The sequence below is a fragment of the Erinaceus europaeus genome, chromosome 12 (genome assembly GCF_950295315.1).
Source record: "Erinaceus europaeus chromosome 12, mEriEur2.1, whole genome shotgun sequence".
Classification (NCBI taxonomy): Eukaryota; Metazoa; Chordata; class Mammalia; order Eulipotyphla; family Erinaceidae; genus Erinaceus; species Erinaceus europaeus.
Window position 1 is genome coordinate 49,914,877 of NC_080173.1, and position 16,124 is coordinate 49,931,000.

Sequence of the window (16,124 nt, forward strand, 5' to 3'; positions counted from 1 at the left end):
CAAAAGCTTCTTGCTGGATTCCTTAGGGTTTTCTATGTATACTATCATGTCATCTGCAAATAGTTTGACTTCTTCTCTTCCAATCTGTATCCCTTTAATTCCTTGCTCCTGCCTGATTGCTAGGGCAAGAACTTCCAACACTATGTTGAATAGTAATGGTGATAGTGGGCAGCCCTGTCTAGTACCTGATCTGAGTGGAAATGCTTCCAGTTTTTCACCATTGAGTATGATGTTGGCTGTAGGTTTGCTATATATAGACTCCACTATCTTCAGGAATTTTCCATCTATTCCATCTATTTTTTGTAGTGTTTTGATCATAAAGGGATGTTGTATTTTGTCAAAGGCTTTCTCTACATCTATTGATATGACCATGTGGTTTTTGGTCTTGCTTTTGTTGATGTGGTGGATCACCTTGATTGATTTACGTATATTAAACCAACCTTGCATGCCTGGGATAAACCCCACTTGGTCATGATGAACAATCTTTTTAATATACTGTTGTATCGGTTGGCTAGAATTTTGTTCAATATTTTTGCATCTATGTTCATCAGAGATATTGATCTGTAGTTTTCTTTTTTGGTTGTGTCCCTGTCTGATTTTGGTATCAGAGTGATGTTGGCTTCATAGAAGCTGGAAGGGAATAAATATTCCAGTGTCTTCAATCTTCTGGAAGACTTTTAAAAGTAGAGGTATTAGTTCTTCTTTGAAGGTTTTGTAGAACTCATTTGTAAAACCATCTGGTCCAGGACTTTTATTTTTGGGACGGTTTTTGAAAACTGTTTTAATTTCATTAGCTGTGATGGGCCTGTTAATGTTATCTAGTTCCTCTTTACTTAATTTTGGAAGTTCATAGGTATCTAGGTAATCGTCCATTTCTTCTAGCTTGGTGGCATATAGTTGTTCATAGAAGCCTTACATGATATGTTGAATTTCTGTGGTGTCTGTTATGATATCTCCTCTTTAATTTACAACCTGATTTATTTATTTTTTTAAAGATTTTATTTATTTATGAGAAAGATAGGAGGAGAGAGAAAGAACCAGACATCACTCTGACACATGTGCTGCCGGGGATTGAACTCAGGACCTCATGCTTGAGAGTCCAAAGCTTTACCACTATACCACCTCCCGGACCACTACAACCCGATTTATTTAGGTCTTCTCCCATTTTTGTTTTTTGAGTCTGGCTAAAGATTTGTTGATTTTGTTCACTCTTTCAAAGAACTAACATTTACTTTCGTTGATCTTTTGTATGGTTTTCTTATTTTCAATGTTATTTCTGCCCTAACTTTAGTCATTTCCGTCCTTTTGGTTGCTTTAGGGTTTCTTTGTTCTTCTTCTTCTAGGTCTTTAAGATGTGCAATCAGGCTGTTTATTTGTGCTTTTTCTTGTTTCCTAATGTGTGCCTGTATAGCTATGGACTTCCCTCTCAGTACTGCCTTAGCTGTGTCCCAAATATTTTGATAGCTTGTGTCTTCATTTTCTTTTTTTTTTTTAATATTTTTTATTTTATTTATTTATTCCCTTTTGTTGCCCTTGTTGTTTTATTGTTGTAGTTATTATTGTTGTTGTCGTCGCTGTTGGATAGGACAGAGAGAAATGGAGACAGGAGGGGAAGACAGAAAGGGGGAGAGAAAGAAAGACACCTGAAGACCTGCTTCACCGCCTGTGAAGCGACTCCCTGCAGGTGGGGAGCCGGGGTTCGAACCGGGATCCTTATGCCGGTCCTTGTGCTTTGCACCACCTGCGCTTAACCCGCTGCGCTACAGCCCGACTCCCTTGTCTTCATTTTCATTGAACTCTTGCAACATTTTGATTTATTCCTTGATTTCCTCTTTGACTCAGTAGTTGTTAAGGAGTGTACTGTTCAGCTTCCACATTTTGGGACTATTACTAATCTTTTGTTGATTGTTAAGTGTTTCAATTCTACTGTGGTCTGAGAAGATACTTGGGATGATTTCAATGCTCTTGAATTTGCTGATGCTGTCTTTGTGGCCTAACATATGGTCTATGACCCATGTAATTTGAATAAAATGAGAATGACCCATGTGGACTTGAGTAAAATGTGTGTTCCAGTTTCTTGGGATGAATGACTATGAAAATGTCCTATAGTTCTAGTTTATATATCTCTTCATTTAGCTCCCTTATGTCTTTATTGATTTTCTGCCTGGATGATCTGTCAAGTTGAGAGAGTAGGGTGTTGCAGTCCCCTACTATGACTGTGTTGCTGTTAATATATTGCTGTAGCTCTTTCAGTAGACGTTTGATGTATTTAGATGGCTTCTCATTGCATGCAAGATGTTAATAATTGTTAAGTCCTCTTGATTGACTGATCCTCTGAGCATTAAGTAGTGTCCATCCCTATCTTTTTAAATTTTATTTATTTTAAAGTCTATCATGTCAGATATGAGAATAGCTGTTCCTGCCCTTTTTTGTGGGCTATTGGCATGTATGATAGTTTTCCATCCTTTCACTTTGAGTCTGTGTTTGCCTTGTTGAGTTATGTGAGTTTCCTATAGACAGCATATTGTTGAATTGTGTTTTCTGATCCATCTTCCTACTCTGTGTCTTTTAATAGGTGAATTCAAGCCACTAGTATTTATTTATATCAAAGATTGAAGATATTTTATCACCATTCTTGTAGATTTTTTAGAGTGTTCTGATATATGGCATATTTATGGTGGTCTATTTATAGGAGACCTTTCAGAACTTCTTTCAGGGCAGGCTTGGTGATAGTTGATTCTTTCAACTGTTGCTTGTCTGAGAAGGTTTTATGTTTCCATCTAGTCTGAATGACAGCCTAGCAGGATACAGTACTTGACTTGAATCTGGGTCACACACATGGCAAAGCAGCACACTATCCAAGTGAGCTATTGTTCCAGCTCCAGAGCATTACTCTGACATATACATAAGCCACCTCCTGTGCCTCAACAGTTGTTTTTCTATGTTTTTAGGAGGTTGACTATTCTGTGAACTACAAGAAACTTTAGGACACAAGAAGAACTTTTGCAGACTCTGGAATGATTGTTTAGGCCTTAGGATGAGAACTCTTAGGCCTGGGGTCAGTAATCTTCTGTTCCTTCACCTTTTCAGGTGTTTACAGCTTGTCTGGTTGGTATGTTATGATTTCATCTGATCCTGTTATTCTAGCCATGTGATGCACACAGAGGATTTAGAAGGAAACAGGGTGGAGGGGATGGAAACCACTCAATCAAAGTCCTCTTGTGACATGGAGACTGGGAGTGACCAGGAGACCTGAAGAGTCATTTAGTTTCTTTAAAGCAATGGGCATTTTATACACACTAGTTTGAATTGATACAGCCTTGGAAGTAGGGTTTCACAGGTGCAGAACTGAAGATTAAAACAAGTTATTTTCCCAGGATCACATGCTGGTAGAGTGCCTAGGCTATATCTAGCTGGCATTAAAACCTGCTTTGGTGCCTTTAGGATTGAAAACTTCAGACAGGAAAAGTGGAACATCCTGCCCCAAACCACAGGACCAGACCTGGAACTGGAATTCCCACCCCTAACCATCAAGGAGTCTTCCCCTGACAATGTGGCATAGTGTGTGTGTGTGTGTGTGTGTGTGTGTGTGTGTATGTGTGTGTGTTGTATTACGTTTGTCAAGTATTTGTAGTTAGGCTCAGGGCAGCCTGGGTCAGGTGTAACTGAGACGCAGACAGGCGCCATACAAAGACTGTCCATAGGCTTCATTCCCTTATTCCCCAGACTCTCATCCCAATCAATGTGGTCAAAAGCCCTCTTTGAGGAGCACCTGGCAAGGGAGAGGAATCAAATCTACAGCAGAGCAGAAGCAGTGAGTTGTAGCAGAAAAATAAGACTGATCAGAATCTTTGGGATCCCATCTAGGTCAGGACGCTACGGGGACGATTCAATCTTTTAATTAATTAATTAATTAATTAATGATTATTATTAGTTATTATTTATTTCAACCGGAGCACTGCACAGCCCTGGTTTATGGTGGTGCTTGAGGATTACACCTGAGAATTCACAGCTTCAGGCATGAAAGTCACATTGTATAACCATTATGCTATCTATCTCCTTCGCCCGACTTAAATTTCATTACCCATGAAGCCTGGTTAAGAGCAAACCGCACTTTGAAGCGCATACGTAAAAGAAGGAATCATTACGCACCACGACACTATCACCAGGCCACACAGCATCAATCTGAGGCTGAAGCAGGCCTAAACTGGAGAGGGGGATGAAAAACTACAGCTTCCAGGAGGCACGGCGAAGGCCGGTGCTGAGGCAGATGAGAAACTACAACCCCCAAGAGGCCTCGGGCTGACTGGCGCTGGGCGGTGACGTCGTGGGGGCAGGCGCGGGGCGCTGATTCGGCCGGAGCTGCCAGCGGGGTGGCTGCCGCCGTGGGTTGTTACAGCTGCTGGAAGCAGCGGCGGCCGAGTCCCCGGGCGCCGGTCCTGGGCCCTCGACCTCGGGTCCCACACGGTCAGTCCAGGCGGGCAGCTTCGGGGTAAGCGGACCGGGAGGTTCCTGGCGGACAGAAGCCGGGCGGGGAAGAAGGTGAGGACTGCTGGGAAGCCGCCGGGGGCTGGGAGGGAGTGGGGTTGAGCGAGCGGGGGTGGAGGGGGCGCGTCAGCTGAGGGGTGCATGAGCCGCAGGGGTCCCCCAGAGGAAAGAGGAGGGTGGGAAGCCGGCGATGGGGCGGCGGGGAGCAGCGCTCCGGCTGCTGGTGGAGGCGGGGAGCGGCTGTGCTTGGGGGATAAAGGTCCAGCCGCCTCCGGGGCTGGGTGGACGCGTGGGGTGGGGGTGGGGCTCCAGACCCGGCCGGCTTCCCCTGTGAAGTCCCCGGCTGGGGAGCAGAGCGGGAAGCCCCCTTTCGGCGTCAGGTTCCACTCGGGAAGCCCAACAATAGAGGGGACTCCGCCTCCTCGCTTCACCCTCTCCCGGGCTGGTGGGTGTACGCCCCGGTACTCGGAGTCTTTCCGTCCCAGCGCCCTCCCCAGTCCGGGAGGTGGGCCAGAGCGGAGGGGTGAGCGACTTTGTTTCTTTGGCTTGGGGCATGTATGTGTGGGGGAGGTCGTAGAGTGAAATTGCGGCTTGCTGCCAGAGCCTCCCCTCTGGGGTCCAGGTTGCAGGCCTGGATGGTTCGTGCTCGCCATCCAGAAAAGCAGAAGGGTTGCCGCTTCAAGGGTTACCAGCGTTTACCTAGCAGAGTTGCTGCAGGCTCTGGTTTGAGGCAGGTTATGAAACCACATCAGGGATTGGCACCAGCAGCCACCTGCCAGCTATGGCAGCGAACTTTTCAGTTCCAGCTGGTGTCGACTTAAGCTACTTAGGCCAGTGTTTCCTTCACTCCTTTCACTCCCCATTTCGTCCTTTCTGGGAAAGGAGCATTTGGCTGTTTTACTAATACAACTGATAAGTACTCAGTCACACAAGTTTCAAGAGTACTTCCTGACTGCCAGCTTTTCTCAGTTTATTGATCTTCTCTGTCGTCTTGTGATTCTCCTGGGATTTTTCTGTTCTTAGCCACGTAATATTTAGGCTTTAGAAAGAGAAGGGACTTGATTTTATTACAGAGTTGGTGCTTAGGTACAAGTTAATATAGAAACTTCCGAAGCCCCCCCCCCCCCAGCTTACTAAGTGGTTGAAACAGGTGGATTTCCTTAACAGTGGAGAAGTTTGTTAACATTGTCTACTTTTATTTAGTTTTTATTCTTATAAACTTAGCAAGAGTGAGGGACACCAAAGCGCAGCTCCACCATCCATGGAGTCTTCCCTTAGTGCTGTTCATTTTACTCCCATGTGCCTGGGGTGGGACCCAGGACCCATGGAAAGGTGTGTTCTATGCTTGCTGAGTGATCTCCATGTCCATTTTGTGTACTTGTGTAATGAGAACGGTAGCAGAAAGCTACCGTTTATTCAAAGCATGACTCCACCACCCCTGGATTTGCACTTGCTACTCCCATGTGGTGTTGGAGATGGGAACCCAGAGAGAGTGAGCCACTTCTCTAGCCTTCAGCATACTAACATTTAAAGTAACAAAGCTTGGAGGGTGAGTGGTGGCATACCTGGTAGAGCACACACATTACTCTGCTTAAGGACTCAAGTTAAGGTTCAAGTCCCGGCCCTCACCTGCAGAGGGGGAGCTTCAGAGTGTTAAAACAGTGCTGCAGGTCTCTCCTTCTCTATCTCCCACCCTTCCTCTCAATTTCTCATTGTCCTATTAAATTAGAAAGCGGGGTGGGGGGGAGTGGAGTACTGGAAGGTGGATTCATTGTGCAGGCACTGAGCACCATCTATAGCCCTGGTAGCAATAAAAAAGATAAAAGAAAGTAAACAGTGTTTTTCTCTGAGAGTATATAGTAATTCCTAACTCCTTTGCTGCCAGTAAATATATATATGTAACTCATAGGTAATTTGTCTATGAGATAGAAACTATCCTAGGTGTGAGGAAATTCAGTTGACGGGGTAGAAAGTCATCAGAAGAGCTTTTTGTTGTTGTTGTTTACATGGGCATCTTTTAAATTCCAGTTCTTCTCTTTCTTTCAGTAGCGGGGGGCCAGTGTAGACTGGGGACGAGAGAAGTCTTAAGGGTTTTTCTTGTAGGCTCTCCTGTGCCAAAAGGAAGTTTTTGTTTTCCTATGGCTGACTCAAAATCTCTGCAAATTCATTCCCTTTGCACTTACTTTTTATTCAACTTACAGATTGGAGTATAGAATGATCTAGGGACTGGAGAGACAGCATAATGGTGATGCAAAAGACTTTTGTACCTGCGGCTCCCAGGCCCCAGGTTCAATCCTCAAAACCACCAAAAGCCAGAGCTAAGCAGTGCTCTGGTCTCTTATTATCCAGCTCCCCTCAATAAGATAAAATACTTATAAAACAAAGAAAACTTGAGGAGCTGGGAAGTGACACATCCGGTAGAGTACATACATTATCATGCTTGAGGACCCCAGTTCATGCCCCTGGAAACTTCATGAATGGTGAAGTAGTGCTGTAGTTGTCTCTCTTTCTCTGTCTTTTTCTCTCCCCATCTCATCTTAATTTCTCTGTCCCTATCAAAAGAAGAAAACAAAAAACAGCACCCTTGGGAGGGCTGGATTTGTGCAGGCCCCAAGCCCCAGCAGTAACCCTAGTAGGGGAAATAAATAAAACTTCTTTTAAAAAGACTCATCGGGAGTCGGGTGGTAGCACAGTGGGTTAAGCACACAAGCCCCTGGCTCCCCATCTGCAGGGGAATCACTTCACAATCGGTGAAGCAGGTCTGCAGGTGTCTGTCTTTCTCTCCCTGTCTCTGTCTTCCTCTCCTCTCTCCATTTCTCTCTGTCCTATCCAACAACAATGGCATCAATAACAACAACAATAAAACAAGGGCAACAAAAGGGAATAAATAAATACAATAAATATTAAAAAAAAAGTCATCTGGGATTCAGCAAGACCTTTGACATTTCTGGCCCGAATTCTGAGAACTAAAGTTACTCATCTATGTCCAATTTAGGGAGAGGTAGGGAGGGACAGAGGCTTGTAGTCTGTCTGTGTTGGGAGCTCAGTTTCCTTGGTCAGCAGCAAGTCCTTCACAGCCCTCCCACCTCCAGGTGGTAGCTTTTAGGTAGCAGGCTGTCCCAGGAGCTGTGCTAGGATAACTGAAGCCCCAAAGGCCCTGGGAATGTAAACAACAGGGCCAGCTCTGGTTTTCTTGTTCCTTGGGTTTCTATTGGGCCTCATTACCCAGCCTACTGGGTTGAGCTGATGGGCCCCAGGAGCATCACTCTTAGGTTGTATCCTGGGCCATCTCATGAGTGTTTGTGTGCTGGAAAGGTTTGTTGTGGGTCATATTTCCCTTGAGCTCTGTAAGCTTGGAGTCACCGGAGAAGACAGTTTGCTCCTATTCCAGAAGTCAGGAACGGCTCCTCTGCTGGCTTGGCTGAGTTCCTAGCTATAGAGCTAGCAGCTGAGTGTGAGGGGATTGATCACAGCTGAGGATGGTGGCATTTTGGTCATTTCCAGGATATCTCCATCTGTGACCCCTTTCTGCATCTCCAGGATAGATAGGGTCATTACCATGGTGATGACCTCAGTGTCCTCATTAGATAGGACCCTGCCTCAGCTAGGGAGGTGAACCCATAGAAAGGCACCTTTTTTTTTTTTTTTTTTTTGGTTCCTGCTGGCCATTCCTGCACCAGTCAGATATCTGAGTCCTGGGGCCCTAAGTGCAGCTCCCAATCTTCCAGTTCTGTGAGCCAGCCCGTCTTGGAGATGTGGGCAGATGTGGTAGGGGCCCCAGGCCCTCAGATGGGGGGGACAGCTGCTCTCTCTATGCATCTGGGAATGCAACTGGTCGCATGGCTTTCTGGCCGTAAAGGGCAGCCCTCCAGACCTTATCTGCTGCCATTGCAGCTGGTAGAAGTGGGTCTTGTTCACCCCTGGAAAAGGAGGCCGAGATGAGAGTGGGTGGGGCAGAGGAAAAGAGGGGGGTGCAGGAGAGATGTCACAAGTGTGCTTTTGTATCCTGGGGAGGGGTATGTTGTGGGAGCGGTGGATGCTGGCACGTGCATTCTTTAACCTTTCCTCTGGCAGGAGAAGGGCCCTGGTGGTTTGGCAGCAAAGTGGGAGGGCAGCATGAGGGTTTGCCTGAGTGACTGCCAAATGGATGAAATGTCGTGGTGGGTTGTTGTGTCACCAAGAAGTAGGTTTCCAGGTCTGGGAAAAGGTTTTCCCTACCGTGTTGTTTTTTCTCTTTTCTGCCCTTTCCCCTCTTTCTATCCTGTCAGTCCTCCTGGGTCAGGGTTGAAGAGGAACCAAGATTGGAAGATTGGAGGAGATGGGTAGAAGCAGTGCCACCCCCAAACAACTCACCCACTGTTGCCTGTTCTCATGGGCCCTGCTGGGCTGAGCTCAGGATCGGAGATGTTTCTCAGCCAGACAGCCCAGTGGGCGCTGTGTTGCATGATTATTGGGGACAGACCTTTTTGGCCTCCCTGGGCTTGGTGGGCAGAGGGCCCCCATGGGAATGTTGTGGAAGGTGGGGCTGAGGGTGGGCAGTGGCTTCTTTGTTCTGGGACTGGAGGCCCCCTGATGAACTGGAGGAGACCCTGTCCTGACTGGATGACATATGGGGCAGCCTGGTGTGTATTCCAGGCCAGCAGTGGGGACACAGCCAAGCCCACATGCAGTTCCTCTGGCCTCTGTGCATGAGAGTCAAAACAGAAGTGCCTGGAGTTCTGGGGATTGCAGAGTGCCCTCTGCAGGGTCTGGAGGTTGTGAGGGGCTGGGGAAGTGGCCTGTCCTGTCTCACCCATGCTGCTTGTTTGCAGAAGAACAGGAGGGGAGGGGCGCCAGGATGAACGTGGGCACGGCGCACAGTGAGGTGAACCCCAATACACGGGTGATGAACAGCAGAGGCATCTGGCTCTCCTACGTGCTAGCCATCGGACTTCTCCATGTTGTGCTGCTCAGCATCCCCTTCGTGAGCGTCCCTGTCGTCTGGACCCTCACCAACCTCATCCATAACTTGGTGAGGACCTGCCTGCTGCCACCCTGCCATGTACGCTGCTCTTTGACCCGGGCTGAGGAGGAAGCGTCTCACAGAACTGGGCCAGATGTCAGGCTGATCTGCTGACAACATCTGTCACCAGAACCCAGCTTGTCTCTACTCTACTCCCCAATCCTATTATTGTAAAGAGAATGAAATCTGCTTTTTCTTTTTTCTTTCTTTTTCCCCTCTGGGAGGGGCGGGTTTATGGAGCTGGAAGATTAGAGCTGTGTATAGGACCCTAAGAGCCCCCAGGGGTGGCCTGATGAAATAGCTCACTTAGTTAGTGTGCTGCTTTGCCATGTGTGTGAGACCCAGGTTTGAGTCTGGTCCCCAATTCATTGAAGGAAGCTTTGGAGCTGTGGTCTCCCTTCCCTCTCTCCTTGGCTCTCTCCTTCCCTCCTTCCCTCCACTCTTCTTTCACTGCCTCGTTCTCTAAAAATAAACAAGCAAACACTAAAAAAATGCCACCTTCCTCGAATTAAAATCTCAAACCTTCTTCTGCTCTTGCCTATCTCTGCTCCCCTCCTGCTGGCTCCCTGTTCTCCTGGTGGGCAGGCGGGACATGGGCCCTTGCCATCACTTTTCCCCCTCTGAGCTGACACAGGGAAACTCCCAATGGGTTTGAGGGGTAGTGTCTTTCTGCCGCTCCTGTAGCTAACTCCTCCCTATGTGTTCTCTTTATGCCAGGCCTGCCCTCTCACCCAGTGGGTCCCCCTATTCCTGTGCCAGGCTCCCAGCAGCCCCAGCTGATGGCCGGCCCTCATCCGCTGTGGCTCCTCAGAGGGCAGCTCCAGTTCCCTCCGAGCCCGTGTGTGTGACTGAGGAGGAGGAGCTGCCCTGGAGGACCTTTTGCTTTCTGGGTTCTCTAATGAAGGCCCCTCTCTTCAGGGCATGTATATCTTCCTGCACACGGTGAAGGGGACACCCTTCGAGACCCCGGACCAGGGCAAGGCAAGGTTGCTGACCCACTGGGAACAAATGGACTACGGAGTTCAGTTCACAGCCTCTCGGAAGTTCTTGACTATCACCCCCATCGTGTTGTGAGTGCCTTGGGTAGAGGGGGTACTGGCAGCCAGGCTTAAGCCCCTCCCTCCCCCCTGGCCTTTGGTATAGCAGCTGAGCAAAGAAAGGGAAGTTGGGGTGCCTTTGTCTTCTGCTGGGCTCGAACCTTGGGCCCCCCAATCCTATCTTTCCTAAGTTGGGGCTTCCTTTGAGGCAGGACCATACCTGGGGTAGGGAGGGGCCTCTTTAACCAGGGAGGTCTCACCATCCTCTTGCTGTGTGGGGTCTTTCTCATAACTTCACAGGTATCAGGGTTCCTTGGGGAGTGAGGTTAGGCAGGGGTTTCCCGAACAGAAGTCTTATACCTCCTCTCTGTTTCCTACCAGGTACTTCCTCACCAGCTTCTACACCAAGTACGACCACATTCATTTCATCCTCAACACCGTGTCCTTGATGAGTGTGCTCATTCCCAAGCTGCCCCAGCTCCACGGAGTCCGGATTTTTGGAATCAATAAGTACTGAGGATGCAGCCCCTCCCCTGCCTGGGGTGGCAGGGCGAGTAGAAGTCTGTGCTGTGATGCTGAGATGGAAGAAGTCTCTGGATGCTGCCAGAGTTGGGGGTCAAGCCTCTGGGCTCTGGTCTCCCCATTGTGTCCCCCAGTAGCCAACTTGAAGTAGCTTGTAGTGGGGTTGGGGTGGGTCCCCCTGGGGCTCCCACCTGTTAATTTTTTGATCTTTTCCTTTTGAATAGAGACCCCTTGGGGGGTAGTCACAGAATGAATGAGCTGGGCTCCTGGACTAAACCCAGGCCTGTGAGGTTGGGACCAGGCCAGGGGAAGCCCCTACTCGCTTGCTCACCCTCAGGCCATGAAAGCACTTTAAGCCCCCACGCGTGGGGAGCTGAGGGGACGGTACAGCTTCTCCGTTGTTTCACTTTAGTTCTTAGGTCTTTAGGGTGGCACTCAGTGTGTGCAGATCTGCCTGCCCTGGTGCCCTGGTGCCTCACCCCTCTGGAGAGAGAACCACTGATTCAAGTCTCATGCTTTTGGCAACTCAACTGCAATCCACTTGGATGATGAGGAGGAGGATGGTGGAGCTGGGTGTGGTGCCATCTTAGCCCTGGTGGAGGGGCAGGGCGGTGACTAGAGACATAGAAGAGGAGGGCCCACTTAGCAGCAGCAGCAATTGATAGGAGGTGAAAGGGTAGTGGGGACAAATGAGACCAGCCTCAGCCTTCAGGAAGCAGTCAGGGAGGGGGCAGGCTTGGAGTGTTAATTACCCACAGAATGGGGGATAAGAGGGGAGGCTGGTCTGGGGGTGACTGGGGGGGGGTTGGTAGGAAGGGAGGCTGGTGTGGACTTGACTCTCCTGGCTTGGTTAGAGGGGATGATGAGTGGAAGAGGTCTGGACAGAAGTGACAAATGGTGACCCTTCCATAGCTGCTCAGCTTGCAGCTTCCTCTTTGCCTCACAACCTTCTCCCGCAGGCTGGCGCTGGGGCAGGGCCTAGGGTTCAAAATGTACAGGGGGGAGCATGAAGATACCCCAACATGGGGACTGCAAAGACTCACAGCCTCCTCTAAAGGATTGGGGTCTGCAGGCCCTAGGAGGCACTATCTCCTCCAGCCTAGGAGAAGAGAGGTGGGTGGGAGCCCCTTGGAGCAGAGCCGTCTTGTCCCCTTCCCCTTCTGACTAGGATCTTTGTTACTTTGGAAAAGGAGTGATGCCTGGCCCCAGGGTGGGGTGGGGGAGGAGGGAGGGCACACACTGTGTCCTGCCTCCTGGCTGTCTAGCCCCCACCCCCTGTACCATAGGGAACTTTCACCTCAAAATCTTTCTAAGCGATGTGTGAATAGGATTTTTACTCCCTTTGTACAGTATTCTGAAAAACACAAATAAAGGACGGTGTGTTCCTGTTTCTTGTTGGTCAGCCTCTGTTTCCTAGAGGACCTTGGGGGGTGGAGGTGGGGGTGGGCCCCCACTTCTGCTGAGGGCATGGGGAGCATCGGTTAGACTCTCTGCCTGGGTGGTGGGAGGGACTTGGGACTGCTGATCTGGGCAGCCTGGGCTGAAGGGACAGTGAAGGAACTGGCAGAGGCCACAGCCAGTCGAGTGTGGAATTCTGCTCTGCCTCTGCCTGGTTGTTTCTCTGACCGAAGTGAAACCTCTGGACTTTGACACTGGTGGAGCAGTGTCCCGTGCTGTGCGGGGAGGGAGTCAGCCAGCAGTGGTTTCAAAAATGAACAGGAGTCCTGAATCTCGAGGTGTGTTCAATCCTTTTGTGTGGTCCTCCCCCACCACTCTCACTTCTTCCTGTGTTCCTTCCCAGGGAGGATTGAGTCTTCTGGTCTTGTACCCAGAACACTCTTCGTACTTCTTCCAGAAGCATAAGTGGGAGGTTGGGGCTGATTCTGACTCATATCAGGAGGATGTGTCCTTTGGTGAAGGAACTGGCTCTGAGGTTCTGTCCTATCAGTGTGCTTCATGCAGTGTCTGCTGTTCCTGAATAGGCTCAAAGTCCCTGGTGGGAGGGGAGGAGCTACTTCAAAAAGCCTGGGATTCTCTCTGGCCCTGGTCTATTACCCAGAATCCTCAGAGGGGAGGTCAGGGAGTGCAGGACCTTTGTCCCAGGCCAGCCTACCCCTACCTACTCAGCGCAGCAAGGGGAGGAGAAATGTGGGTCCCTGGCTCAGCCCTGTAGTTGCAGAGACCTTGAAACTTTCAAGGCCTGCATGAATACAGAGCGGGCAAGGGACTGGGTCACACCAACAGTCTAGATTCAGACCTAAGTTCTGCAACTGACTACCCTTATAACTTGTCAAGTTAATTCTCTGAGTTGCACTTTCCCCCTCTTTTATGTAAGGATAGTAATTCCTAAGGCTGTTGAGGAGATTAAAAAAGCAACAGGTTCTGAGTAAATACTATATTTGGCAGCCATAATGGTATTGTCACACCTCGGCAAGCTTCTGAAAGGTTCAGAACTGAGGGAGTGGCTGTCTGGGAGGCAGGAGCGATGGGTAAAGCATTGAACTCAAGAATGGGGTCCTGGGCTCAAGCCTTGACATTACCTATACCAGAGTGATGTTCTAGTTCTCTGCACTTCTTAATTATTAAAAATAACTAAGTTATTAAAAATCAATCTTTAAAAAATTTTTTTTAATTTATTATTTTTATTTATTGGATAGAGACAGCCAGAAATCAAGAGGGAGGGGGTAATAGAGAGGGAAAGAGACAGAGAGACACCTGCAGCCCTGCTTCACCACTCATAAAGCCTTCCCCCTGCAGGTGGAGACCAGGGGCTCAAACCCGGGTCCTTACGCATTGTAATACATGCGCTCAACCAGGTGCGCTACCACCCGGCCCCTAAAAATAACTAAATGTTAAAGAAAAAGAAAAGGACTGGAGGAGGCAGAAGTGAGAAAGCAGATGGTAATAAACGAAGACTGAGGAACAGGGCCTCTCCCTTGAGAAAAAAAGTGTGTGAAAAGAAGTGGTGGCATCTCTGAGAGGGTTGTGTGACAGCATACGGGGATCCTGAGTTGTCCTTGCTTTCCCAGCCCTTTCCTACAGATGCCAGCAGCTGGTCCTGAGTCTTCAGCATTGCCCACCATTGCTTGGTGTTGGGGTACACCTGCCCTACTTCACTTTCCAGTTCCTTTCAATTCCTCTGTCAAGCTCCCAGAGACATAGCAGCCAGCACATCTGCAGAGATCCCACAGAGTTGATACTCACGACCTCCATTTGTGGTGAGCTGTTGAGTTCAAAGGAGAGGTAGGTAGCCCCTGAGCTGAGCCTGTGAGTCCTGGGTTCTGCCTTTTCCAATACCTAGAAGAATTCCCAAGTTGGGAATGAGTCGAGAGTTGGCCACCACAATGAGGCCAAAGAAAGAAGGAAGTTTGGGTCAACTGGTCTCTGGGGCCGGTCAGGACTTAAGAGCAGGCTGGAGAAGCAGAGCCCAGGGAGCTTATAAAGTGAGAAACACAGAAGGAACAGCCATGTGCGATGGCACTGCTTTGGGGATCTCTCCCACCAAGGCAGAGGAGATAGAGCCGGATAATTGGTGATCAGGAGAGGGAAGGAGGAAAATGCAGGGGACATAACCTAGGTGGAAGTTTGGGGTTCATTTTACTTTACCAAATACAAAGGGACTAGAAACCGAGACCAGACCTGGGAGACACAGAAAGAGAGATACCTGCAGCCCTGCTACACCACTTGTGAAGCTTCTCCCTGCACATGTGGAGTGGGGGTTTGAGTCTGGGTCCTCGCATTGGTGATTTGTGCAATCAACCAAGTGCACCACCACCTACTCCTCAACTAGCTCTCTTACTGAGCACTTACTATGTGTCCTAGGTACTACCCTAGGGTACTACCCTAAGCATTTACTATGTACTACCCTAAGGTTAAGTGCTTAGCTGAATTATTTCCTCAAGCAGGAGAATCAAGTACTATAAGTAGTTTCCTATAGATGAGGATACAGATCCAAAGAAGTGAAGTGACATCCCCAAGGTCATTTTGTAAGAAGGGGACAGAGCAGGCACAAACCTGGGGTTGTATGACCCCACGATGACTCCTGGTAGAAGCAACGTTTTCTGGAGAGCTGAGCTGGAGGACTTATTCAGAAAGAAAGGATATCCAGCAAGGAAGCTGAGGGATGGGGCTGCTCCAGGGAGTTTTTTCCAGAGAGATCTTAGATAGAGCCTCTATATGACCTTTACTTTTTTATTTCTAGGTCCAAGTGTCAGGTGATCCTGACACTGAGCAAGATGAATATAACCAAGGCAGAGGCATTACAAAAAATAACAATCGGAGGGGGCTTCCATGCATTCCAGGAGAGTGAAGTCAATGTCGTGCCATACCGCACAGCGCAGGGCTACCTGGAGTCCCTTAGAATCAGGTGAGACGCCAGCCTTGTATTTGTAGACCCGGATCTACAACTTCTATTGCTTCTGGGAGTTTCTTGAATTTTATACAACTTCTTGACTTCTCTCTCCCCTCTTCCCAAGGCTTTTTAGATAATATAGCTCTTCTGGGATCCCAGGAAATAACTTAAGTTCTGGAGGAAATGACATTCAGAATCTAGCTCCAGACCTCATGGTTTTAGGTCTAGCACTCTAGCCACTGTGCCACCCCCTAGGCTTCTCCAGTTCTACACTTATATGTCTGCTTTGAGATCATTTCTAAGCTGTCTTAAGTCCCAGTTTCTCATGTGAAAAGTAGATGCAGAAGAGAGAAAGAGGGAGAGATACCAAAGCCCACTCCGCCAGTATGGAGCTCTCTCTGCCTTCATTGTAAGGGTTGTAGTGGCAGGAGTTAAAGAAAATGACAAGTGTCACATAGTGCTGGCAAGTGCTAGAAGTTACAAAAAGACAAGTTACAAAAAGATGTGAGGTTAGAAAAAGTTCCAAATACTGAGAACAGCCGTTAACCCGAAACCAACTGTTCCTTGTTCTGCGTAAATATTTCCACCTGTACCCACCCTGTGATAAGTATAAAAAGGTGGAATGAAAAATGATCGGGGTCACAGACTTTCCCCCTTGCTTGGAAGGGTGTCGGCGGCCCAAGCTTAAGCTTGCTAATAAAGGCTCTTGCTATTGCATGTGATT

The 16,124-nt window shown here is 48.5% G+C and overlaps 1 protein-coding gene across 3 annotated transcripts; it reads left to right on the forward strand.

Annotated features, from left to right (window-relative positions):
• Window positions 1-4,338: 4,338 nt before the first annotated feature.
• ORMDL3 (ORMDL sphingolipid biosynthesis regulator 3) lies at window positions 4,339-12,439 on the forward strand. 3 transcript variants are annotated; one of them, XM_007531017.3, is made up of 4 exons: window positions 4,339-4,492; window positions 9,300-9,499; window positions 10,409-10,560; window positions 10,909-12,439. In XM_007531017.3, the coding sequence occupies exons 2-4, from the start codon at window positions 9,326-9,328 to the stop codon at window positions 11,042-11,044; spliced, it is 462 nt and encodes a 153-aa protein (XP_007531079.1). In that variant the 5' UTR covers window positions 4,339-4,492; window positions 9,300-9,325; the 3' UTR covers window positions 11,045-12,439. The 3 variants fall into 3 exon arrangements, with proteins under 3 accessions (XP_007531079.1, XP_060059543.1, XP_016047176.1); XM_060203560.1 differs by having other exon boundaries at window positions 4,361-4,467; XM_016191690.2 differs by having other exon boundaries at window positions 4,375-4,542.
• Window positions 12,440-16,124: the final 3,685 nt, after the last annotated feature.